Source organism: Galleria mellonella, unplaced genomic scaffold, assembly GCF_026898425.1.
Source record: "Galleria mellonella isolate WM207_F2 unplaced genomic scaffold, CSIRO_AGI_GalMel_v1 utg36, whole genome shotgun sequence".
NCBI lineage: Eukaryota > Metazoa > Arthropoda > Insecta > Lepidoptera > Pyralidae > Galleria > Galleria mellonella.
Genome location: NW_026442086.1, coordinates 5,973,761 through 6,001,245, shown reverse-complemented (window position 1 = coordinate 6,001,245; position 27,485 = coordinate 5,973,761). Strand labels below are relative to the sequence as shown.

The window sequence follows — 27,485 nt, the reverse complement described above, 5'->3', positions numbered from 1 at the left end:
TTTTAATTAATTAATTTTTCATTCTTCATTTATCTAGATTGTCGAAAATACAATACAATATTAAAAAGTTTTAATACCTTGCTCCTATTTCTGGGGTCCCTGAAGTCTTCCTTTGATGCCTTCCTCCTTTTGTCCTTCAGAATCATACGAGCAGCCGCGAACGCCATTTTGAAATATCGTAACCGCTTCTCTTCGTGTGCCACTCTTATATCACTTGGACACCACAACAACACTAAACTTCTACGTTATTTCACTTTGAATTTCGAACACTATGTCAACTGTCAAAATTTTAAAGTCACTTTCAAATGATCTAATTCTAAATTTACCATAAGAATCGACTAATCCATCGTAGGGGTTAACGGAACGCAATCACAGACTTTTAAATTTGGAATTGACTTATAATTGAATTAGACTTACGCAGGTTACCGACCTTTATTATTAATTTTAACACTTATAACAATTGGTAACTTGAAAATACGAAACTTAACAACTTATTGCCCACTTCGTTGTTTTTTACTCAACAAACAATTTTCTATTCGATAACAAACTACTCGTAGCACTAATTTGATAACTAATTCAAACTTTTGAAATATTTACATTAATCTGAAAAGAAAGTAAGCGATATTGAGATAAGGCAAAAATGGTTCTTATATTTATTTTATTTTTTTAACAAAAATTCATCACACATACATACATCACAATTGTAATTTTAGAATTATTAAGAAAATTAAATCTCATTCACTCGTTGTTTGAAAATTCTAACATTAAAAATAAAAAAAACAACTAACAATTATTTTTCTATATAACCTCCATTTTTTTAATTTCAATTCAATGATTTTTTTTTTACTTTTTATTTAAATAACTCCACTGACCAAAAGAATATATAGTACAAAATACGGACTTTATGCTAGTAGCATTCTCTACCAATCAACCTTTGAGGTGAACAGTGAATCACGAACGCGGTTTTTTTTATACAACTCAGAATGGCAAACAAGCTGACGGCCCACCTGATGGAAAGTGGTAACGATCGCCTATAGACATGAGCAGTACCATGGACATAACAGAGTATACTGTTTCGCCCATGATAACCCTCATGCGTTGCCGTTCCTGAAGACTCAGGTGTTATTCCTCTGTACCCAGTAAAATCACGCCGTATCCCACACTTCAAACCGAAACAGCCATGCAAACACAACTGTTTTACGGTTGAAACACGAATGGGACAGAGGATTTTTGTACAAAGTCTCCCTCTAGTGACGGTACTTTATTATTGGGATAAGTAAAGAAAATAACAGCTAATAATGTATACCTATAAACAATAAATAATATATACATAAATAAATATAAAGGAATTTGTATATACATACAACTAGATAAATATATAGGACATAAATAATATATCAACATCATTTCAGCTATTATTCGTCTTTTGCTGAACATAAGCCTCCCCCATAGACTGCCATAAAGAACGGTCCTGAGCCACCTGCAGCCACTGACTTCCTAAATGCATTTCAGGTCGTCATTCCATATAGTGGGAGGTCGTCCTACACTGCGTTTACACGTACGCGGTCGCCACTCAAGAACCTTTCTTCCCCATCGGTTGTCGGTTCTTCGAGCTATGTGACCAGCCCACTGCCACTTTAGCTTGCTTATCCTTCGGGCTATGTCGGTTACTTTGGTTCTTTTGCGGCTATCTACATATATAAATAAATAAAATTTGAAAAATAATGACGAGCTACTATTTTTGTAATGGTTTCATAAGGTGAGCATGGCCTTTTCTTTTAAACATGAATTTATTTAGAAGTTACCTAACCACTAATAAAATTTAAAAAACAGAAAAAAAAGTTTAAAAAAAATTCACACGAAGTCCGACTATAAAAAGGTTGTGAATGTATGATCTAAGACAAAATTTGTTAATACACCAAATATTATTCAAAAAATCTGTTCAGGTGTAATTAAATAACAAACATTTTTACAAAATTTCATATTCGTAATTTTATCGTAACAAGATTTCATGTACAAGATAATTCTGTGGCCTAATAATTATTCTAATAAGCAATAAGGTAATGGCATTACCATCCAATTAGTACGCCTTTTGGATCGTTCTCGTATACACAGCTACGGCACTGATACATTAATATGGAAATTGTTTAATTTTACAACATTATATTTATTTATTTATTTATTTATTCATTAGTACAAATATGTGTACATATTTATATATAGTCAACCATAGGGAAGTGTCAGAATAAATGCGGTACTACTAATTATTGATATACATACATACTAAAATTACATATATAAACGAATAAATATATATAAATAACAAATATACTTACACATATATGACATATACTATATTATACACGAAATTGAGAATAATATAAAGTACTTATATATACATACACATAAATAGATAGATAGATACTCTTTATAATAATATCAGTGTTTTGCTCTTTTAAGGGCAAAGCAATAAACTGAGCTGTGACCATTTTGTGTTACTATGGCACACGCATGAAGGAATGGTAACAAAGGAGATTGTTAGATTATATATTTTGTTTTTGTATTTTTTTTTTATTTGTGCTTTTTTTAATTATTAAGAAAGAAGCCACGTAGTACTAAGTTTGGCAAACCCCTCCCCCAATATAAGGAGACCTCTATGTTCAACAGTGTATAGTTAACGGATTTCACAGAATACACTGTGACGCCTCACCATCTCTCGTGCTTTTGCCATTATTAAAGACTTTGATACCTGCGCACCGTATCATTTCACTTTCATATTACACTTTATTACACCATATTACACTCTTCAAACTGAAACAGCTATACGATTACAGGGGGGAAGGGATTGTTAACAATGGAGTTTGACAGCCTCATTGCTAGCAATATGCCCTATCAGATCAACCTCCGCGTGGTTCCCCCTGGAAACCATCGTGAACAATTCTCGTTGAATTCGTCACGATGGGCTAACTGACCTGTTTCATCCTCGTCTATCATCCTTCACTGGTGCCCCGCCATTGTATACCAATAGCGCGGGTGGGGTTACTATTTCATTATCACCTATAAAGAAAAAAGCTATACGATTACAACTGTTTGATGGCTGTAACACAAGTGGGACAGAGATGCCCATACGTGTTTTACACTGTCGCCCTCTAGTAAATTAACATCGATTTCAAATCAAACACTTATTACATGAAATGTTGACGAATATCGAATAAATAGGCTTGTAAACTAATTTCTGTCATATGGATGTACCATTTTGAATTCAATCGATAACTCTATCTATCACAAATGCATGCCAATGATCGATTTTATCGTCTATATTCATCACTATTAGTGATTAATATTCTCTATATACTCCTAGAATCATAATGACCTTGAAACTTGATAAACTTTCACCAAAATGCAAAATTCTTTAGGAACTCCCATTCACTCACTACTTCTCTCTTTTACCCATTCGCACATTTACTAAGATTTTTATTTTACATCTAAATTTTAAGTTATTTTTTCTTCTTTTTTTTTAATAATATTTACAAATATTATTTAGCATTAATCTGTAAATTCATAGTTTTTTTATAAAAAAAAAAACATTTTACAAATAGGTTTAGATAGAACTTACGGAGTTATAATGGAATAAATATAAAGAAAAAATACAACCGAGTTAAGAACCTTCTTCTTTTTGAAGTCGGTTAAAACATGAACATAAGTTTTAAAAATAAAATGTCATAATTTTTAGTGATTCCAAATAAATAAATATAGTTCAATTTCTACAAAAATAGTACTATGTACAAGTCCCTTTCAAGATATTTAAACGAAAGGAAAAGAACTCATTCAGTTACGTGTTCGCTTTGTGGAACAGTTAATACGAAGAGTGTCAACAACCTTTAGATTAAGGGTCCTCAAACTTTTGTTTCGTAGATGCGTCGCCTGTTTCGGTTTTAAGTGGACCGCCTGACCCAATATTGATTTTTTCCTTTTACCCTCAATATTTTTTCGCTGACATGAACCCTTTATTAACACTTGAAGGCCCATATACACTTTGAGTACCACTGACACAAATATCACACACTTAAATGGCGTGTAAACACAGAGCAATCAAAGTACAAAATAAACATGGACGCTTCTAAAAGTTTTCGGGTTGGGCTGTGTACACAAGGCTACATACACTTACGTATATCCAAACCATTAAATTTGATGACATTTAATTGGTAACCCAATTCGTAGTAGCCATTAGTTCGATATTTGAAAACAAAGAGCTATATATATATATATATATATATATACGACTATATATCTAAAGCACTTCCACAAACTATAAGGAGTATACTACACTTCATACAAAAATTGGATTTTTTTGTAAAACACCTACCGATAAATAATATATTTCGTTGATAATTAAAGATTGTGTCCTACAAAAAAAATATATCAATTGTGATAAAACCAGTTATTTTGGTCTAAAAATAAAAATACTTAACCGATTTTGATCAAATTTCCATAGGAGCAATCTGTAAGTATAGGATATACTTATAGATTGGAATAGGATACACGTACGTTTGTGTAGTATTGCTTTATTTTTCCTCTAATAAAAAAATGCACCGCCTACGTTAATACGAGTAATCTCGGTTTTCTCAATGGTTGACTGGTAGAGAACACTGTCCGGTGTTGATTCCGCCAAATGTACATAGAATTTTAATATGCATTAAAGTTTAAATAAAATAAAATAAATAAAACAAATACTTTTAGATAATAAAAGAATTTTCAAAATCCATTTAGAACTGATGGAATTATGAAGTAATAATACAAATAAAGTACAACCAAATTAAGAACTCCCTTCTTTTTAAATTCGATTAAAAATATTTGAATTTAGAACGCGGAATAATGTCAACAAATAATTTGGCTATGCCAGGACCAGTTTTTGCCCTTAAAAAAAACTGTTTTAATCATCACCAAATTATATAAAACCGACATGGGGGTAAACTCCATAGACTGCAAAATCTATGAAAAACAATTACAAATTGGTAACGTATTTAAATGTTATTCTGACATTTGGTCGCGGCATAGAATAGACCATCCCTTCCTTCCCCGTGAGTGTCATAAGAGGCGACAAAAAAAGAGCGAGGCATGGGCAGCAGCATCCCTCTTAAAACATCTCCAAAGCCTAGCTGCGGTTGCCAATTCGCCTGCCAAATGTGGCAACTACTGGTAAATCCCCCGCAAGGGAAGACTTATCAGCAGTGAACAGTTAAAGGCTGACATGATAATGATGAACGTATTCAAAAATGATCACAAACAAAAATCAACATTCCTTCTTTTAAAAGTTGTTTAAAAACAATAATTCTATGATTGAATGTGGCCACTACCTTTAGGTTGTACGAGGACCCGAAAGTTACTTAATTAAGTCACAATGCGTGGCGTGGGGTGACCGGCATCAAACGCTATTTGGCTCGAATAAATAAATTCCGACCCCGTCAATTTGAGCACGGAAGCGTGTTAGCTAATGAATCCCTTTTTATAACACTCTGCCTGTTATTTCTTTATAATTTTACACATAGAAATAAGAAATGGATATTTTTTTTATTACACGAATGTGACATATAGCCCGTGTGATGGTAAACAGTTACTGTAGCCTATGAACGCCTGCAGCACTATGGGACTCACCCGTTGCTGACCTTGAAGAAATCTTAATATACCCTTTTTGAATAACCCTATAATGCAGTCTCTAGGAAAAGCTTTGGCATTCCACAGTCTGAGCATTCGCGAAAGAAAATTCATATCAAACTACACTGTAACTAGCTATCTTGCGACTTTTCCTGTGTGATACAGTATATAAAGTATCCTATATGTTGAGTTAGTATATAACCTACCCGTGAACTAAATTACATACAAATCTGTTCAGCTATTTAATAGAGGACTCATGAAGAGAATATATATATATATATATATATATATATATATATATATATATATATATATATATATATATATATATATATATATATATATATATATATAGTTACATAATTAACATAGTTACACTATTGTTATAGGTCATAATACCTGTACCTCCTACTTTTGAAGTCGGTCATTTATTTTACTAAATTGATATTGAAACCAGAAGCTTTGCAAATGGTCGCAATAAAAAAAGACGCCTCCAAGTCTACCACGAGCTCGTAAAGAGTGTATGAACATCTCAAAGCAACATCAGCATCGAGTTGGACGGGGTCCAATAGAATTATATTATTAACTGCAACTAATGGATTACTTTAAACTCCTTGGTTCCTGAATGTCTAGCAAGTTAATAGGATCACAAGCAGATCTTGACCCAAAATAAAAATAAAAATAAACTGCAGTCATAATAAAACCAGTTATTTGTTTGTTTTAAAAACTAAACTACTGTGCACTGATTTGATCAAATTTCTAACAACCGATTGTGCTCAGAGGAATTGTTCAATATGATGCCCACGACCACTTTCTATCATCGTACGGCTCGCTATCGACAGGGAGTTCACCCTCATATCCTACAGCCGAAATGGTCGCGTACAACGTGGTTTTAGAGATGCTTTCTCCCACGAACACTCATGTTATGGAATGAGCTCGAGCAACGACGACTTGTTTCATTGCTAGCAATATACCCTATCAGATCCACCTCAACGCGGTCCTTTTTAGAAACAATCGTGGTTAATTTAATTTGTTTCGCCAACTGACCTAACCCTCTAGACAAGTGGCAAACGAATCCATCAATGGAATCGTTATCGAAAGTGAGTCCATTAGTTGGAATAAGACATCCGATGTTGCTATCTCATTCTATCTCACAGACTCGCTAGCGATAGCGATTCCATCGATGAATTCGCTTGCTAATTGTCTAGAGGGCCTGCTTTCATCCTTTCCTATCATCATTCATTGGTATGGTAATCCCCTAGAGTGTACCTTTAACACAGGCAGAGTTACCGTTCCATTTTTTAATGGATTATCCATTACAAAAACGAGAAGTATTTCTGATTATATCTTACTAATATAATAAAATTGTATCGAGCCGAAATTACATAGAGGAATTTCGGTGGAATATTGACTTTCATCGCCTACTTCATCTCACACTTAGATCACTGGTTCAGGGCTCCCGTAATTCACGTTATCGTTGTCTATGTTTCCTCCATTTATGTAAACCCTAAACTTACCCTAAATAAACCGAAATTTATTGATATTTGCACCTATTTTCAAAAACTGCCGTGCAGGTCTAAAATAATTCTAAATAAATAATCAAAATTCGGTGCAAAATCCATGAACAGGATCGACATAAGAGCCAAGCAAACCTAACTCACTTTTTGCACTACACGTATGTTGCTCTGTCATCTTGATTAATTCTTGCGAAATTCGTCACAATGGGCTAAAATTACCTACTTTCATTCTCATTTACCATCTCACACTGGTGCCCCACCAGCAAATACCGATAACGCAGACGGAATTACCATTCCATTTTTGTCCATAAAAAAATTGAGTTAATGTACACTTTGAGTGCACTATTTTTATGATACCAAGTGTACATTCCATTTTATCTACGCTGAGCCAGACTTCGTTTCATTGCGGTCGTTTTGTAATATGCAGTTCCGCTTCCGGGTCCGACCGCACTACACTGGATTGATATAAAATTTCAACGAATACCATTTTTCCTCTCTGTCTTATTACATTTTTCCTCTCTATCTTATTACATTTTTCCTCTCTATCTTATTAAATTTTTCCTCCCTATCTTATTTAGCGACTCTCAAAAAGATTTTCAACTCGTTTAAAAATCTTGTATACTTAAGGGATTTACCACGTTAATTCTAATTTATTAATGAGTCATGATAATTTCAATGAGTTATTTTATATCTATCTTCACGCTATATCCCTTGTGAAGTAGGCAGAAGAAGCAATATACCAAAGAACTCTTGCTTCTTGCACATTCCTAACTCGACTCATGCATACCGGCTGTTTCCGAAGTATGACTTTTCCATCCGCATAACATGCAGTTTAACTTTTGTATAATACTTTGTAAAGTTTAATTTTACTTTAACTGATTTTAACAATACTTTTTTATTCGTTAAAAGATTTATGCATCGTCATGCTGGTTCTCTATTAATTTTGTCGCGATTTATTTATTTTTTAACAAAATACAGTATCAAAAGAAATCTATTTTGTGTGAAGAAGTGTTAATAAAATATATGTGTTTTTTTTAATAAAATAAGAAATTTTAGTAAATACTAATAATAATAGTAAATTGCTAAATGTCTAATCCTATTAATATACAAATGTGAAAATTGATAACAATGTATAGATAGTTGTTTGTTACTCTCTCACGCCAAAACTATATAACGGATTTAAATGAAATATGGTACACGGGTTGGCTAAACCCGAACTTAGTACATAGGGTACTTTATATACTGATTCAAGTAGGCGGAGACGGAGAATATAGCTAGTTCGTAAAATAAAAATGTTTAAATATTTTATGTAGTATCTAGACTATATACATATACACCTACATGTACTATATATGTCTAATTCAGTTTTATGAGATATTGATTTCTGGTTTAGAATTCACTATTACTATATTTCATCGCCTTTATTTTTAATCCGCGAATGCCAGCAACAATAAAGCATGCTCCAGTATTCGATACGAGATTGAAATCAAGTGCAACCTCCATCTGCGCTTTATACTGACCCGGTTTCTACGCTTGTACCCCCCCCCCCCTCCTCCTCCTGTATTATACGGTTACTGTTGCTGACAACTTAAGTTGACTTATTGTTTGTTTTATTTTATTTTTCAACAGAGCAAGACTTTGTACAAAAGTCGTTTGCTTGCATACCTCTGTTCCATTCGTGTTTTAACCGTAAAGCAGTTGTATTTGCATGGCTATGTTTCGGTTTGAAGGGTAGGATATGGCGTGAATTTACAGGGTACAGAGAAATAACAACTGAGTCCTCAGGAATGGTAACGCATGGAGGGTATCATGGACGAAACAGTATACTCTGTTATGTCCATGGTACTGCTCATGTCTATAGGCGACGGTTACCACTTTCCATCAGGTGAGCCGTCAGCTTGTTTGCCATTCTAAGTTGTGTGTAAAAAAAAATTAAGCAACTTGGAATGGTAAACAAACACTTATCTGATGAAAAATGGAAACCGTCTCCTATAGACATGGCCAGCACCATAAATATTTCAAAGTACACATTAATGCCTAAGGTAGGCACGAACGTTACCATTTCTAAAATTTGTGATGTTATGCCTCTGTCATAACAGCCACTACCATATCTTACCATTCAAACCGAAATATACATACAAAGAATACTTATTGCGGAAGTCCATATCACTGGTTAGTCGATTAGTATTATTTTGTTTAATTCCGCTAATATTAGTTAGTCGATTGCTAACATTTGAGGATTGACTTCTAACAATCAGAGATTGATGACTATTATGGAAGGTCATTGAACCTATACTAAAAATAATAGTAGTTATCTGACTTCATCCTCACTGATGCCCCTCCTGTGAATATCGATGGCGCAGGAGGGGTTACAGTTCCATTTTCACTAACAAGAAAAGGTATAAATGAATTGTTAAAGTTACAAAATTAGCTACATGTAACCCTACCTTTATACAAAACAATACGCGCTCTATACACTGTTTTTTGTACACCACATTCACTCAACACTACACACACAAATAATACACACTTTTACACTAATTATTGCTGAATTTCCAGTATTACGACGTTTGAAATAAGTATCTACATAGATTTTTTTTTTTTTATTTATTTTAATCTATCCTCCAAAAATAAACATAATATTGTCTGTTATACAAATTTGCTAAAGTATGGTGTAACTATATATATTTATTTAATTATTCTAGATACATAATAAGCTGTTGATTCCAGATGTAATATTAAATAAAATATAATAATCTCCTCTCTCTGAAGTCGGTTAAAAATATGTACCGAACAGACTGTCCGAATACAAACACAAAACGCCCGAAACAAAGATAACAAATTACGTGTTTGAAACAGGAGTGCAACTATATTTCACAGTCTGACAACTCAGCCGGGACAGAGGATTGAACGGAGGTTCCCACGGGATTATTCTGTTTCTGGGTCCTTTCACTCGATTCGGCTCAATAATCCTGATCGAGCACGTTGTAGTTGGAAATTTTCATCTAATCCTTACTCGTACGGTGATTGTGTACGTTATTATGACATGAAAGGTTAGGGGAGAAAGGATTGTTAGTAATGGGGATTATTAGCCCCATTACTAACAATATATCCTGTCAGGTCGACCTCTACGTGGTTCCTCCTGGAAACCATCGTGATTGATTTATTGTTACATTCGTCACGGTGGGCTAACTGACCTACTTCATCCTCACCTATCATCCCTCACTGGTGCCCCGCCAGTGTATACCATGGCTCAAGTTTTGCGTAGACTTGTTTTGATTATGCACATAATAGGTAACTATTTCGTATTTTATTATTGCCACTTTTACGCACACACGCGCAGGCATACACATAAAGAAAGGGTACTTTTGTGGGTAAATATACACCGGTATACACTGGTGGGGCACCAGTGAGGATAAAAACAGATCGGTTAGACCATCGTGACGAATTTCACAAAAATAATTAACCACGATGGTTTCCAGGGGGAACCGCATGAAGATCGGCCTGATAGGGCATGTTACTAGCAAGGGGACTGTTATACCCCATTAGTAACAACCCTTTACCGCCTTTTGCCAACTGCTTTAACCATGCTGTGTGTACACCTATCTGGGTATCAATCTAGTTCATACTATTGTATCTCCTTAAATGTTTATAATGTTATTGATTGTAATCTTTTGTGTATACCTTTTTAAATAAATAAATTAATTAATTAAAAAAAAAACAGTTTGCAACAACGCCCTATTAAAAAACTTAGCTAACTTAGTTCTTGTTTTATTAACAATGTATCAAGTCCTTGTAAACAACATACGTGGAACACTGAACTTATCACAGCCATAACTTTGCTGAACATTGTTTCAGTGCCCACGTTCCATATACTGCAGACAATTTATGTCTTCTATACTTTGAAGTGGGAAGTATTGATTCATTCGACGTAGTTCTAGAGTACTTATCTACTATCGTACAGGACTATACTAGTTTTTTTATGTATGATAATGGAATGGTAACCCCGCCCGCGCTATTGATATACACCTGCGGGGCACCAGTGAAAAATGATAGGTGAATTCAACAAGGATTAATCACGATGGTTTCCAGGGGGAACCACGTGGAGGTCGACCTGATAAGGTGTATTGCTAACAATAGATTCATTAGACCCCTTTACTAACAATCCCTTCCCCCCCCCCCCATCGTAGGCATGTTGTCTCGGCATAAAATAGGCCATCCCTTCCTTTCTCGTGGCTGTCATAAGAGGTGACTAAAAGAACTGAATGTTCGAGGGATGGGCATCAGCATCTCTCTTAAAACATCATCAAAGCCTAACTGCGGTTGCCAACCCGCCTGCCATGCGTGGCAATTGCTAGCAAAACTCTCCAATAGGGGGAGGTCTATGTTCAGCAGTGGACAGTTAACCGCTGATGATGATGATACATGATGATACTCGTAGTGCCAAAAGCCGTCAACCTAAGGAAGTAAATAAATCTCAAGTAAAGTTCATATCTATAGATCACTTCCGTTTATTATTTATTTACATTTAATTTAAATCATCAAAGGAACTCTATTTCCGACTTTCATTAATTGGTGTAAATATGATAGAGAGAAAAGTTTTTATCGGATGTATGTGTATGTAAAATTACATGCATTTTGCAAAAAGCTATAGTAAACAAATTTTACTAAATATCTTTATTGTTAGGAAGGATAAGCAAGCTGAAATGGCAATGGATTGGAACACATAGCTCAAAGAACCTACAAACTATGGGGAAAAAAGGTTCTGGAACAGCGACCGGGCACGGGCAAACGCAGTATAGGAGGACCCCCCACTAGATGGAGTGACGACCTGACCCCCCCATTAGATGGAATGTATTGCAGAGAGTCAGTGGATGCAGGTGGCTCAGAACCGTTCTTTATGGCAGTTTATGGGGGAGGCTTATGTCCAGCAGTGGACGGGTAATGGCTGAAATGATGATGATGATGATCTTAATTGTTTGTTCCATTTAAATGATAATATTCTTGTTAATATTATAAACATAAATGTGAGTTAGTTCCTTACCTCATAAAACCTTAACGACTTAATAAATAGTTATGAAATTTTATCTACGCATACTATACTATATCATATTCTTGGTACGCGGACGATGTTCCAGGTAAAATAAATATAATGGCCATAAATTGTCAATAACTAGCGATTAAACGTTTTACGAATCGATAATATCAGACACTTGACCTAACCCTTGAATTATTTAAGGATTTACCTAATCTCTGACCGTCCTTGAGCCTTGAATATAGATTACCTAATCTATGGCTTAGACTTATTACTTCACGTTTTAAATAATCAAATTAAAATTATGTTCAAATAAATAAAATTTAAAATTTTAAGTAACCCAGAAACACCTGAACAGATATTCATAAATTATACTTAAAAATACTCTCGATCATATTAGCTTTTAAACAAAAAACTAGTATCATAATCGGTTCATTCGTTTAGGAGATTTGATGTCACAGACAGACAGATATGTAAAACTTATATCTCTTTTTGCGTGGGGGTTAGAAAGTATAGACGTTCTCTATTAAAACCTAAAAAAAGGAAAATAAAAAAAATATATATAAATACCTATCAATATCACAGACAATTTTACAATCGTTGCTATTGTAACAAAATAATATAAATTACATATATTAAATTAATTTTATTATTATTTATATTAAATTTAGAATAACAAAATTTAATAAATATTAAACAACCGCATTGTTCACACGTATTTTAAACACACTGTTGGGACTTAACGCGATTATAATTTGCAGGTATTTTTTTTTATACCACTGTGGTGGCAAACAAGCATACGGCCCACCTGATGGAAGTGGATACTGTAGCCTATGAACACCTGCAATACCAGAGGTATTACGCGCGCGTTGCCGACCCTGAAGAAACCTCTTTACCCCCCTTTTGAAGATAGTTAGTCACCTCTTACGACACCTACGAAAAAGGAAAGGTTAGCCCATCTTATGCCGAGATTACATGACGATATATATAGCGGTGAAAAAGTTGCAGATATTATATGTAAATATGTATCCAAACACGTTTTAACTAAATGGTAATCGCTTAGTTAACTCTAGTAAGCTCCGATGGAGTGCAACGAAAGTTTGTACCGAGTGTTCGAGACTAGTGTAGTTAAACTAACTTGCGATTACAAAGTTTAGCAATTGCGATTCAAAGATTCGATAACAAAGTTACATGACAGTAGACATATGTATACTTTGTATTATAGATAGGTATAAAGAACAATATTAAAATATATATAAATATTATATATCATTATGTCAGTCCGTTCCTGGGGGGAGAAGGGATTGTTAGTTATGGGGATTAGTAGCCCCATTGCTACGAGTAGCAATATACCCTGTCGATTCGACCTCCTCGTAGCTCCCCCTGGAAACCATCGTGATTGATTTATTATTGGATGCGTCACGGTGGGCTAACTGACCTGCTTCATCCTCATCTATCATCTCCCACTGGTGCCCCGCCAGTGTATACCGATAGCGCAGGCAGGGTTACCATTCCATTATCATCAATTAAAAAAAAACTGTCCACTGCTAAACATAGGCCTTTCCCGAAAAGGAATTTTGCCAGTAGTTGTCACGCTTGGCAGGCAGGTTGACAACCACATTTAGGCTTTGTTGATGTTTTAAGAAGAGCGCTGCTGGCCATCCCTCGACTATTATATATATATATCTATATTATATATGTATATATATATATATATATATATATATATATATATATATATATACTCTATAAATTCACTGCGATATTGTCATTATTATTATATGACTGAATTTTTTTAATTTGGAACCATTTACATAAGTAACTTCGTAAACTTTCATCATTTCTTTTATATTTAACCTTCTTTTTTTAATAAAATAAAACATAAGAACCTAATCTTATCTGTCAACTGTGCAGACTTGCCCCAGTTATGTGGGGAGGTGGGCTGCCGTAAAGAGGTCGGCTTGGACAAGGAGACACTTGTTCACACCCGTCACAATGGATCCAACATGCTGTGCTCGTAATTTCGTGTTCATTTTTTTCAGATTCATTTTTTAAGTGAAAACTTTAAGCACATTGAACACATTTTAAGATGAAGAAAAAGTACTGGAGTAACTCGCGCGATTTGGAGGATCTTTTTTCTTTTTAATGCCGGCTCAAAGAGGCTTTAAACTCTTACATAACAGCTTTCCATTATGTGAACCGTCAGATCATTTGCTTCTCCAAGATGCATTAAAATATATCCAACTTTAGGTGCCCGAATAAGTATTAATATCAACATGTCGAAGGGAAATTCGAAATTCATCCATCACACATTAATTCGATCCGCTATTCGCCGGACTATCGTAAAGTGGGACCGACGCAAGACCGTCCGATCGACCCTTTCATAAAACTTATTTTATTGTAATTTGCATTGATTCTGGTACAGCGACCGCTTGGAGCTTTTTATAATAACATCTAGAAATATTTCTTTATTCTTATAATCTTATAGAGGAAAAGAAAATTCTTCTGTCAAAATTGTTTTATTTTTAACAGCCTAAGATCCCGACGCTGAATGCTGCTTTCATAAAACTTTTTAAAGAAACTTGGTTTAAATGAAAGACTAACTTAAATATAATAAAATGCACCCGGACTGCGTACTCTTACAGTTAGTTACAATATAGAATTTTTGTATTATATTAGCCGTTACCCGTTTACTGCTGAACACAGATCTACCCCTATTGGGGAGTTTTGTTGCCACCTGGTTGGTAACCGCAGTTAAGCTTTGGTGACGTTTTAAGCGGGACGCTGCTGCCTATTCCTCCGCTATTAAGTTCCCTTAGTCACCTCCTATGACACCCACGGGAAAAAAATTACTAGCCCATTCTATGCTGAAACACACGACAAAATGGGTCACTACAACCTAAGATTGCCAGGAGGTGGTAACCTTTACTTGCAACTATTTTTGTTTCATAGTTGACTAATACAGATGTATTGGTCTGAGTTAGTCAACAAAAACAAATATTTGTATTGTGCGGGAATCGAACCAACAACCGTCGGAATGTAGACAGCATAATGTAAATATTAATTATATAAAGTTTTTTTTTTATATATATATCTGTGAGGTTCGTATTTAAGTTAATGACAGGGAAATGAAACGTTTGTGTTTATAATCTTTTATAGACTCATTAGAATGTATCAGTTCCCTGGCTCAAACTTTTAATATACGAATAAATTAAGCACTGAATTGCACGAGCTGTCGAACAATTTAAACTTACAAGTAGCTTTGCGTACAATACTGAGAGTCCTTATACGGACAAGTCTAAAACTTTTCTTGTACAAATGACACTTTAATCTCAACAGGAGTGTCTAACAGACTTACAGGTTCATTACAGAGAATCAGTCTCCTGGGCAAAGTTTTAATGTATGCAGAAATGTTTAAAAGATCATTTTATAATTATTTTAGCCCTCTTTATAATTTGAGTTGAGAACGATGAAAAAAATTCCAAAGAATAGGCTGACGGTCTTTATAAATAATTTTAATGAGTAAAGGTGAGATAAATTATTTTTTCATTTAAGTTTTAAGAAGATTCTATCTCTAGAATATTTGCAGAGATATTAGTAAATTAAAAATTCTCCTTTCATTCACTCGTCCATAATTCTCATTATTTGTATTAAAATACCCAAATTTTCAACCGACTTCAAAATGAAGGAGGCTCTCATTCTCGAAAATTCAAACCGATTTGGAACATTTTTACCTAAAAGAATCTACTTACAATTTGGTCCTATATAAAATTTATTAAAATCGATTTAGTAGTTTAGTTTTGATAAAAATTAACTGGTTTTGTCACAATTGAAGTCAGCTTTTTTATTAAACACAATCTTTTATTGAAATTTCCTTCTCATATATGTATTAGTTATGTTATATATTTCTGTATACCAGTTTTTGTCTATCAATTCGCCATACTTCGTGACTGCAAAACATTTTTTTCTCAATATTCTATTTTATTTATGACATCTTTAATTGTACTATTCATTTTGTAAATTCATTGTGCACTTTTCCGTATTTAAGATAATTTGATATGAGGGTAACTTATAACTTAATAAAATAAACAAATTAAATAAACACTATTTCTTAGAATATTTTTCTATCTCTCTATTTTTTTATGTGCGTACGAATACACTAGGATAAATTCAAACATCTACATGGTTTTTTATAAACATTCGCAAAAATTCTCATAGGTGTTAGTCATAATAAAAGGCAATGGAAATGCCGAGTGACAGACGTACCTAATATCAAACGGTTCGGTTCATTACCGGGCTACTGTCAGACTGTCGCCCCGTCGCGTTCAACAGTGGATGTGTTAACAGTGCGAGCCAGTAAATTGAATCTATTGACAGGTAATAGAGTCAGTTTCTGCCCGACTGCGCAATTAATTGGTGTTTCTGTATTTTTGTCACGATTAATACGTATCTTTATTGAGTTTTATATCAAAGTCAATTTATGTACTACCAGAGGGAGACTTTGTACAAAAGTCGATTGCTTGAGGTACCCACCTCTGTCCCATATGTGTTTCTACCGTAAAGCAGTTGTGTTTGCATGGCTGTGTTTCGGTTTGAAGGGTGGAATATGGCGTGAATTTACTGGGTACAGAGGAATAACACATGAGTCCTCAGGAATGGCAACGCATGGGGGGTATCATGGGCGAAACAGTATACTCTGTTATGTCCATGGTACTGCTCATGTCTATAGGCGACGGTTAACACTTTCCATCAGGTGGGCCGTCAGCTTGTTTGCCATTCTAAAGTTGCACAAAAAAATATATCTATTAAATGAATAATAGTGATTGATAATAAGTCTACTCTAATTATTATAAATCTTTTAAACATTTTAGTAGCTATACAAAAAAAAAACTTGAAAATTATAAAATTATACAAGGATATTGTACATTATTATTCCTAGATTATAGATAGAGCATCTAGTGTCAGTCAGCCGATTGGCTCATTTAATTTTGGCAAAAATTATTTGAGTAAATAAATTTGGATAAACATTATTTACTCATCAATACAAAACACATAATTTTTAGGGGATCCAAAAAGGGCACACAAAATTTCAAAATTGATTTATTAGTTCAAATAGTCCCATAATAATATGAAAGGGCTTCGTTTGTACATTTTGAAACTGATTTCTATTAATTTTTATTTTGCGTAATTTTTATTTATTATAAAAATTTTAGAAAAAAAAAACTAAGTTTATTAAATTCTTAACTATATAATGTTATAAATATGAAAGTACGTTTATCTGTTTGTTTACACTTCCACGTCTAAACTACTGAATCGATTATAACGAATTTTGGTACAGAAGTAGATTTTCTCCCCGTCCGTGAACAAATCTCGACCACGCGGACGAAGCCACGTATAAAAGCTAGTTTATAAAATTAGTATGGATATACGGAACCCTCGGCGTGTGAGTTCAACTCACACATTACCGGTTTGTTCAAATCGAATACGAAAGAGGAACGTTACATTCAAATTACAGCAATAAAAGTAATAGATCGGTAGCTGTATGCTTCAAAAAGGTTTTCACACGGAAATGGAAAACAAAGATGGCGTGAGCAAACAAATTTAAAGCTTTCGTTTTTTGATCTTCGACAGCTTGAAACGTGACGTGAATGGAAATCGAATTAAATTGATATAACCGGTAAGGTGTGTAACAGATTTAGATGTATGGATTTTCCCATTGATTTTATTACCAAATGTGTAATGTAAATACACTGTATACATTTGGCAATAGTAATTTTCATGGTTATGGAGAAGCGTGACCATCTGATACAGGTGATAACACTTACTAGAAGGTCATAATAACGATTATAGCAAAAATAAAATGTTTTCCATTGACAATTAATGTAACTCTTTTTATTGTTAGCAATAAATGTTTTCTTTCTTTTTCCTAATATAATATGGTCGTATGGTCCTTTCCCGTGGGTGTCGTAAGCGGCGACTAAGGGAGCTTATGATTGAGGGATGGACAGCAGCATCCCTCTTTAAACATTACCAAAGCTTAACTGCGTTTGCCAATCTACTTGCCAAGCATAGCAACTACTGGCAAATCCTCTTAATAGGGAGAGGTCTATACTCAGCAGTGAATGGTGAATGTAATATTAAATGTATACGAAGCTACCTATTAGTAACGTGTTCACGATTTTTTTTATAAATATACTTAAAAGTAGATTTATAAAACATTTATTAAAAGAAATATGTAATGTCAGTTGTAAGAAAAGCTCGAGTATGTATGATCAATGTGCGAAGAATAAAAATATATCATAAATCAAAATTTATAATTTTTAAGAATTTTAGAGATAAAAACTATGAAACGTCTTAACCAATAGATGTCAAAACAATAACTTTTAGAAATATAGTCCGTCTTTGTATTCCTATGTTTGTTCAGCTATCACGAAAAATCTACTGCACTTAATCAGATGTGGTTCTTACAGTCGTATTCCTAAAGGATTAATTTCGAATCTGGTATATATTTTATCTTGATACGATCTCTAGAAGTGACCTATATCATGGTTTTCGTACTTCTGAAATCCACACACACAAAGTAACAAGCAAAAAGTTAGTAAACAATATAATCTAATTAAACACCTGTTCTCTTTGAAGTCGTTTCAAAAATTTCTCGTTCAAACAAATTTTTACACTGCCCATTTTAGAGTTACACAGCGTAAACAAAATGGCCAATTAAGAAAGTACGTAAAAACCACTCGTAAAGTACAAACGAAAAAATATTATAAAAACTCTTTTTCACGCGAAAGTGAGAAATGGCGCGAACAAATCACGTTTAGTTGGATGTGAACCGCCCTAGAGCGGCTGTGACCGGCTGATAACCGGTTTTAACTGCATTTTTCATTCGCAAAAACATTGCGGAAAAAATGCTCCGTCATAAAAATGTGACGGGTGGGTATCGCGAAGTGGGAATTTATAGAATTTTTTTGTTTGAACAATGAATAAAAAAGGTAGGTACCAGAGGGAGACTTTATACAAAAGTCGATTACTTGGGTACCGCTGTCCCATTCATGTTTCAACCGTGAAGCAGCTGTGTTTGCATGGTTTGGGTGGGATATGGCGTGAATTTACTGGGTACAGAGGAATAAAACCTAAGTCCTCAGGAATGGCAACGCATGGGGGTATCATGGGCGAAACAGTATACTCTGTGTATTCATGGTTACTGTTCATGTCTATAGGCGACGGTTACCACATCCCATCAGGCTTGGCAGATAGAGTCGTAATCGCAGTTAGACTTTGGTGATGTTTTAAAAGAGACGCTGCTGCCCTTCCCTCGACCTTTAAGTTTCCTTAGTCGCCTTTTACGACACCCAGGGGTGTCTAATGTGTAAATCGATTATATGATTCATATCTATATGGAATTTCAATTAAAACTATGGGAATAAATATCTTTCACATTCCACTATCATCTTAAAAAGCGAAAATACTAAGATAAATAGATAAGATTGTATAAAAAATCAAAACTTAATTGTACCATAACCAGTTATTTTGGTTTAAAAATTAAACTACTTCGAATACATGTCTATGGTCCATCTGTAAGTACCGTCTCCAGCCATTGTCAGCCACCATTCCCGCCGAACATATCTAACGGGATAAGATAAAAAAGAAAATTTCCAAATCAGTAAAATACAACCGAATTGAAAACCTCCTTATTTTTGAAGTCGGTTAATTATAGTAATCATTCATTTGGGAATCAAATTCCTTAGAAATTTTATCAAAATCGATTTAGTAGTTTACTGTTTTACATCAAAATAGTTGATTTAACATCAAATGAATCTAGTTATTTTTGGAACACAATATTTATTAGTAAAATGAATATTTCCAAATATGTTAATGTAATTAAATCCGAATCGTTTTAATTCAAGTGAACTTGTGAAAATATGCCTAAATTATTTTCATACTGCCGCTGAATTGAACCATTACAGGTCGTTTTTCGTTGTTCGCCAATTAAACCTCGCAAATTGATGCCAACCGGCTTTCATTGAGGCTATTGTTCAGGCGGAAACATGCAAGCCACTTGAGGTATCAGGGTCGAAGTTACGTGATTTTTCATTCATTAATTTCTTTTCTTTTTAAAGAAAAAAATGTTTATCAGATGATGTACTTTTATAGTTCAGCATATAGTCAAGCACGAATTTGTATGTATATGTATATTTTTTTGATGTAACGCATTTTTCCGTATTACAGAAAGAAGCAATCTCTCTGTTATAAGGTATAAAACATAATAATAGTAACAATACAGAAAAAAATATAATATGTATAAACATTAATATGACATAGTATGTACGGTACTATATATTATGAATTGTAACTTAATTATTGGTAGTCGTCTTGAAAAAAATATAATTTGCATGCTCAATATTAGCTGAATATGGAACTGTCTTTGCATTCTGTAAAAACTTTGTCATTGCCTATTCAAAGCAATTCAAGTATTCTATTCTAAAACATTAGCTGCGGCAATAAATAAAAAAAAACTTTTCATTTAGTAATTTTATTTTCTTTTAAATCTAGATCACATTATGGAAAATAATTAAAGATTGTGTTCTACAAAAAAAAACCCGACTTCAATTATGGTAAAACCAACTTTAATTTAAAAATTAAACTACTTAACTGATTTGATAAAATTTCTGTGCAACTAATCTGTAAGTATGGGGGAAAGACATTGCTAGTAATGCTTGCTACCAATCCCATTGCTAGCAATATACCCTATCAGGTCAACCTCCACGCGATTCCTCCTGGAAACTATCGGATTGAATTCCAGATATATTCATCACGTAGCCCATCGTCCACTGACCTGCTTTTTCATTTTCACCTATCATCCTTCACTGGTGTCCCGCCAGCGTATGCCATTCGTACGGGCGGGGTTACCATTCCATTATCATCCAATAAAAAAATCTGTAAGTATATCCTTTCTGATAAAAGAATCATTATCTAAATCGGTCTATAATTGACGGAATTATGTGGAAATAAACAATAAAAAACAAAACAAACAAACTGAGAAACTTCTTTTTAAAGTCAGTTGTAAAACACCAAATTCCATTATCATAATATAATCATCCAATCAGTAATGAAATTTTGCATTAAAAAACATATAAGCTACTTTTATCCTAATAAATCATTATGTTCCAAGTGTACGGACGAAACCACAGATACAGCTAGTATAATATGCATAATGGATACTGGAAACGGGGTTCCATTTTACGTGCATAAAAAAAAATAAAAAACAGAAAGACAATGCCGTATAATGCCGGGCCATTGTCTCTCTCAGATAGGTATTGTGATATCACATTTCACAGAAATGGAAGGTATGGAACGACCAGCGTTTGTTTAAGTTAGTAACTCATCGCTATCATATTTATAATTACTAGAAATCTACCAACTACATATCTATTATTTAATTGAACTAAGTGTCATTTGGCGGAAGTCCATATGCTTAATCGATCAGTATTATTTTGTTTAATTCCGCTATAATAAGTATGCATGCAACTACCAACATCTATTAGTTTGCCTGAAGATGTCTCGTTTAGATGTAAAACACGTGTCGCGACATGTTCATAAGAGAATAACGGTTAGAGATTGATGAATAATGGGAAATGTCCTAGGAGTTCTATCAATAATAATAATAATAGTCAACTCCATAATGTTAGCACTCGCACACATACTAATGGTAGCGGAATTAAACAAAATAATTCTAATCGACTAACCAGTTTCTTGCTAGCATGTTAGTTTTACTGGACGATTTGATACCATCACCTAGTTTTCCACGTCCAAGGCTTTCGTGTATAAAGTGGTCTACATCGTCACATGAGTAAAAGTACTGTCAGTAAAGAAGTATAGCTCTTTTTCCTGGAATAATGCCTATTTACTTGGAAGTTCCCATAATGAATTTGTTCAAAATCGCCAATATAATTAGTTTTTCCAAATTTATACTTTCGCATTGCATATCTGTTCTATTATCCTTCCATTCAACATTATCCAGATACTAATACAGGTGTTGTGGGTGATCATGGGCGGCGGTAGTCACTTACCATCAGGTGAGCCGCATGCTCGTTTGCCCCCTGTGTTGTAAAAAAAAAAAAAAAAAAAAAAACTAACCAACGTTTTCTGTTCTCCGTCATCGTTTTCTGACAGTTAACTCTCCAAAATAATTACTCAACCCGCCCACTTCAAGAGATTGCATCATTAATAGATTGGGAACAATATCAATCATTAAAATATACAGGCGAGCTACAACGGGTCCATCGCCTGTTAATGTTCGGAAGATCGTCCATCATCGTTACAATGGTGCTGAGTCAGCGTGTTGCGGAGATCCGCTTACACGATTAGTTGATTGGTGTTTCTGTGTCAGGTAAGTACTATTATATAAACAAAGGTAAGTCAATACTGCAATCAAGAGGGGTTGCTATAATTTTTAAGGATGATTACAACGTTGATTAGTATATAGATTCTTATTACATACACACACACACGTGCGCGCGTACACGCACGCATACACGCATGCACGCGCAAGCACGCACGCACACACACACACATACACACACACACGTACGCGCGTGCGCACGCACGCACGCACATACACACATAAACACTTAATATTAATAATCGTATATATGTGATTATTAGCTGATCCAGCAAACGTTATTTTAAGATCTATCATCACCCACCTGGTCCATTATTTCTTATCGGAATAACAACCATCTCAGATTTGCAAAATTTCATTAAAATCGATTAAGGGCTTTCGAAGATTACCGTAAACGAGCATCCTGACATAGGATTTTTATATATTAAGATAATATCTGTGGCTATAGTATAACGCGTAACATACACATAAAATACTGCAACTTTTTTATAGCTTATAATAATCGAATAAGTACGAGTACAGTGTTTAAAATCGCTTACATAATAATTTAACATTTTTTTCTATCAAACATCGACTTCAATTATTGTAAAACTACTTATTTTGATTAAAAAACTAAACTACTGGACCGATTTTGATAAAATTCCTGTTGGACCAATCTGAAAGCATATCCTTACAGATTAAAAAAAAATCAAATCGTTTATAAATGATGGAATATAATTACTACATATATCAAATAAAAAATATAACCGAATTGAAAGCCTTTTCCTATTCGAAGCTGTTTAAAACTGTACACCTTAGAAACAGCTTTATTCTATTCATGAGCAATTTTTAATTGAATTAAGAAAAAGAGTAGATTTTTTTACGTATATATTACTAATTAAATTTTGCAAGTAGATGTCGCTCGCGCGGTTCGTATTTAGAGATTCCATTTTAATATATTTGTTCAGGCATAATTTCAATGAAAGCGCCACTTAACAGAGCCCTCTCACTGACAGGATTTCAGGTAAAAACATTTGTAAGCGTCAGAAGTTGTGAATTATATATAAGAGAGAAGAGTTTAACAAGCAGTTCATTAACACTTTCCAAAGTTAATTAATTGTTCACTCGACGTAATGAAGTCCACGTGCATCACGCTATATTTTGTTCGATAAAATAAAAAGTTTAAATTTAACAAACTTACGTAGTTGCTAACTACGTATTCTAACGTATTCAAATAAACAACCGAGACAGACAAGTCTTTCAGTATGAGTATACTTTATTTGCATTATACAATATAGGAAATAAACAAGACAATTTACAAACATAACGATACAGTTGTATAAGTACAGTAAGGCGGTCTTATTGCTGAGAGCAATCTTTTCAAGACAACCTTAAGGTAATGGACTAATTGTTGTACAAGTAGGTATAATAGTGCTTTATAATTAAAAAAGCATCTTTTGCAAATTAAAAATATATAAAAATGTCTTTCGATCTTGTATCTCGCGTTGAATTATAGAGAGGTTAGCTTTTACTAGCGACTTTGTCCGCATGACCAGTAAATATATCCCATATTTACTGGCCAAGATAAAGAGTAGTATTAATCCTTTTTCAACACATACTGTACACCAAATTTCGGAATTTCGAAATGAAGGTGAAAGACATTAGGAAGTAAGAAACGAACAATCTCATTTTCACATTTATAATCATCAACGTATCAGCTTTTAATTGTCTACTGCTAAACATAAGTCTCTTTCTTGGGGAGTTTTTTTTTATACAACTTAGAATGGCAAACAAGCTGACGGCCCACCTGATGGAAAGTGGTAACCGACGCCTATAGACATGAGCAGTACCATGGACATAACAGAGTATACTGTTTCGCCCATGATACCCCCCATGCGTTGCCATTCCTGAGGACTCGGGTGTTATTGCTCTGTACCCTGTAAATTCACGCCATATCCCACCCTTCAAACCGAAACACAGCCATACAAACAAAACTGCTTCACGGTTGAAACACGAATGAGACAGAGGTACCCAAGCAAACGACTTTTGTACAAAGTCTCCCTCTGGTAGTCTCAATCTGGAGTCTCAAACTTGCGGCAGCGTGGTGGGCCGGGTCGATATGATTGAGTGCAATGTTGGCTGGCTCATCCGGCATACTCATAAAAGGAAGCTGCTTGTGGGGACTGGTCTGTTTGGGTTACAAATACTGATTAGACTATTTACTTTTACAATATCATATGCTGGTGGTCACTCTATTCTCCCAAATTTGAATTTAAAAATGAATCTGTATTATTGTAAACATGTATAAAATTTTATTTGAAAAGAATACGAGCTGAGTTTCTTGTCAGTTCTTCTCATCTCGAAATCATTCCGAACTGACGGTAGATTTGACATAAGAGTCTGTAATATACATATCTTTATTCATATATTTTATACTCGAATTCATTAAAAAAGCTAAGACTTAAAAGAGAGAGAAATTATGATACTCGTAATAATAATGATTTATTCTCTGTACAAAGAACATTGGTAACGCGCCAACAAGCGCATAAACAATTCTATTGAGCACATGGGAATTGCACGTGGAGAATTTGAATAGCTTAATAGCATCTAAATGTAAGCATTCGCATCTATTATTTCACCGTAGCTCGCCGCTTTAGCTACACCCAGCCAGGTGTAATGAAAGTGCTTAGTTCGGTTGGTAACCGAGTTTACTAACAAACTATGCATTTATGGTTGCCTACTCGTAATCAACGGCAAAAGCTAAAAAGCTTATATTTAATACGTTTATTCCTTCGTTGTCTGTCAATGCTTAAACTTTTTAACTTAAATATAGTTAACTTCATAGTTAAAATCTATTGCTGACTGTAGACTTATGCCAGGTGGACAAAGTCACAGGCCTATAGGCGATGGTTACCTGTATCTAGATGAGCTGTCAGACTGTATAAAAAAACTAGGTATGGGATGACGAAGGACATAGGCTCCTTTTTAACCCAATCAGTAAACATATCCCGGTTACACAGACGAAGTCGGAGGTAAAAGTCTGGTCTTTAGAAATGTTTTATCTATTTGTAATTTGTTATCATAAGTCTGTTATTATTTCATATTTTTTTAAAGTTAAGGTCATAGTTTGAATAAATCTGATTAGATTATTACCTTACATTATAAAGATAGAGTGTCTTCATACAAATGCTTCGAGAAAAGTGATTCAACTTTTTCATGCACTTTTGCACTTTTCGGTTTGAAGGGTGGGATATGGCGTGAATTTACTGGGTACAGAAGAATAACACCTGAGTCCTCAGGAATGGCAACGCATGGGGGGTATCATGGGCGAAACAGTATACTCGGTTATATCCATGGTACTGCTCATGTCTATAGGTGACCCTTACCACTTTCCATCAGGTGGGCCTTCAGCTTGTTTGCCATTCTAAGTTGTATAAAAAAATAGTTATTAGTGATTCCTTTTATAACTCCTATTTTTTTTCATTTGTCTTATAAATTCTTCATCTTTAAAATGCGCAAAAACTTATTTTATTTATTAAATAATTAAACATAGATACTTCAAGATACACTGTGTGCGTAAGCATATAGAACATTAAAAAGGAGTCAGCTAATTTGACAATTAACTAATAAAATGTTGCCTTGTTTTTGAGGCTCTATGCTCTATCTATATAATCTAAGATTATTATCTACATAAGCAATGTATCGTAAAAATATTAAAATGAACAAGCAGAAATGATGGAACATAATGACGTGACAGATTTGTGAAACGAGGTTGGTACTACGTAAATCGGATCATAAAATATGCGAAAATATATATAATGGACTATCGGTAGGAGACTAGTGATTTTCATACATTTATAATATTTTACCGATACTCGTTAGGGGTAACTAAGTGACACTGTACACGAGTCGCTTAGTTACCCCCAATGACAGTCGATGTTTATAGAGGCTGCAGATCAAAAATATTATAATTTAATGAAAAGAGTGTTAATTTAAAAACATTTTTAAGAACATGCTTTTATGATCTTAAGACTTTATCATCAAACTTTAGTACCGCATATGCCATTTATATAATTTTCGTCAAAACAAATCTAACAAGCTCAAATTCGACGGATTTTATTTACACATAGTTTACGAGTTCCTATGACCGTCTTCCGTCTTTACTATTAGACCACCTCTATGGTACTATAATCAATATTATGGTCATTGAACTTACATAAGTATTCGTATGGCAAATTTCAGTACAGTCGGTTGCCAACGAATGGTTTTTTTTTATATATTTTTTTCTGTAAATTAAAATAACAAACAAGCTGATGGCCCACCTGATAGAAAGTTGTAACAGACAAGTGTTCTTGTTTGTTCTTTGTCATGTTACTTTTATACCATAGACATCACAGAGTATGCTGTGACTCTCATGCGTTGTCATTCCTAAGGATTAAAGTATTGTGCCTCTGTATCCTGTAATTTAATTGCCATATTTCACCGAAACATAGCTATGCAAACTAAACTGCTTCACGACAGAAACACGAATGGAATAAGTATACAACTTATATACGAAGTCCTCTTATTATTTCTATTATATTAAAAATAAATAAATGGTTAAAAAATAGATTATAAATGAATGAAAAGATGACCTATATAATATCTTAGAAAACTAAATAAAAACATGTAAAAAAAAATAATGAACTTTCCCATTTTATAAGTAATTTTCTTTTTATTATATATATAAAGATGATAAAATATATCTAATTGTATCAATAGGCGGCGCGCCATAGCCGACTCCATTCTGTGTCGGTTGATTGGACCCTTTTTGTCGAAGCGCTGGACCGAATTTATGAATCAGATCAATGAATAATAATAGATCAAGTGGTAATGAGGTGGAAATGAGTAGAAAAAG

At 34.0% G+C, this 27,485-nt stretch overlaps 1 protein-coding gene across 4 annotated transcripts in view; it reads right to left on the bottom strand.

Annotated features, from left to right (window-relative positions):
• LOC113509494 (calmodulin-A-like) overlaps nucleotides 1–27,485 on the bottom strand; it is a 175,573-nt gene that overhangs the window by 109,007 nt on the left and 39,081 nt on the right. For all 4 annotated transcript variants that reach the window (XM_052897329.1, XM_052897330.1, XM_052897331.1 and 1 more), the window contains exon 2: nucleotides 78–603. In XM_052897329.1, coding sequence (XP_052753289.1) covers nucleotides 78–167 — 90 coding nt within the window. In that variant the 5' untranslated portion in view covers nucleotides 168–603. The remainder of the gene's footprint in view (nucleotides 1–77; nucleotides 604–27,485) is intronic.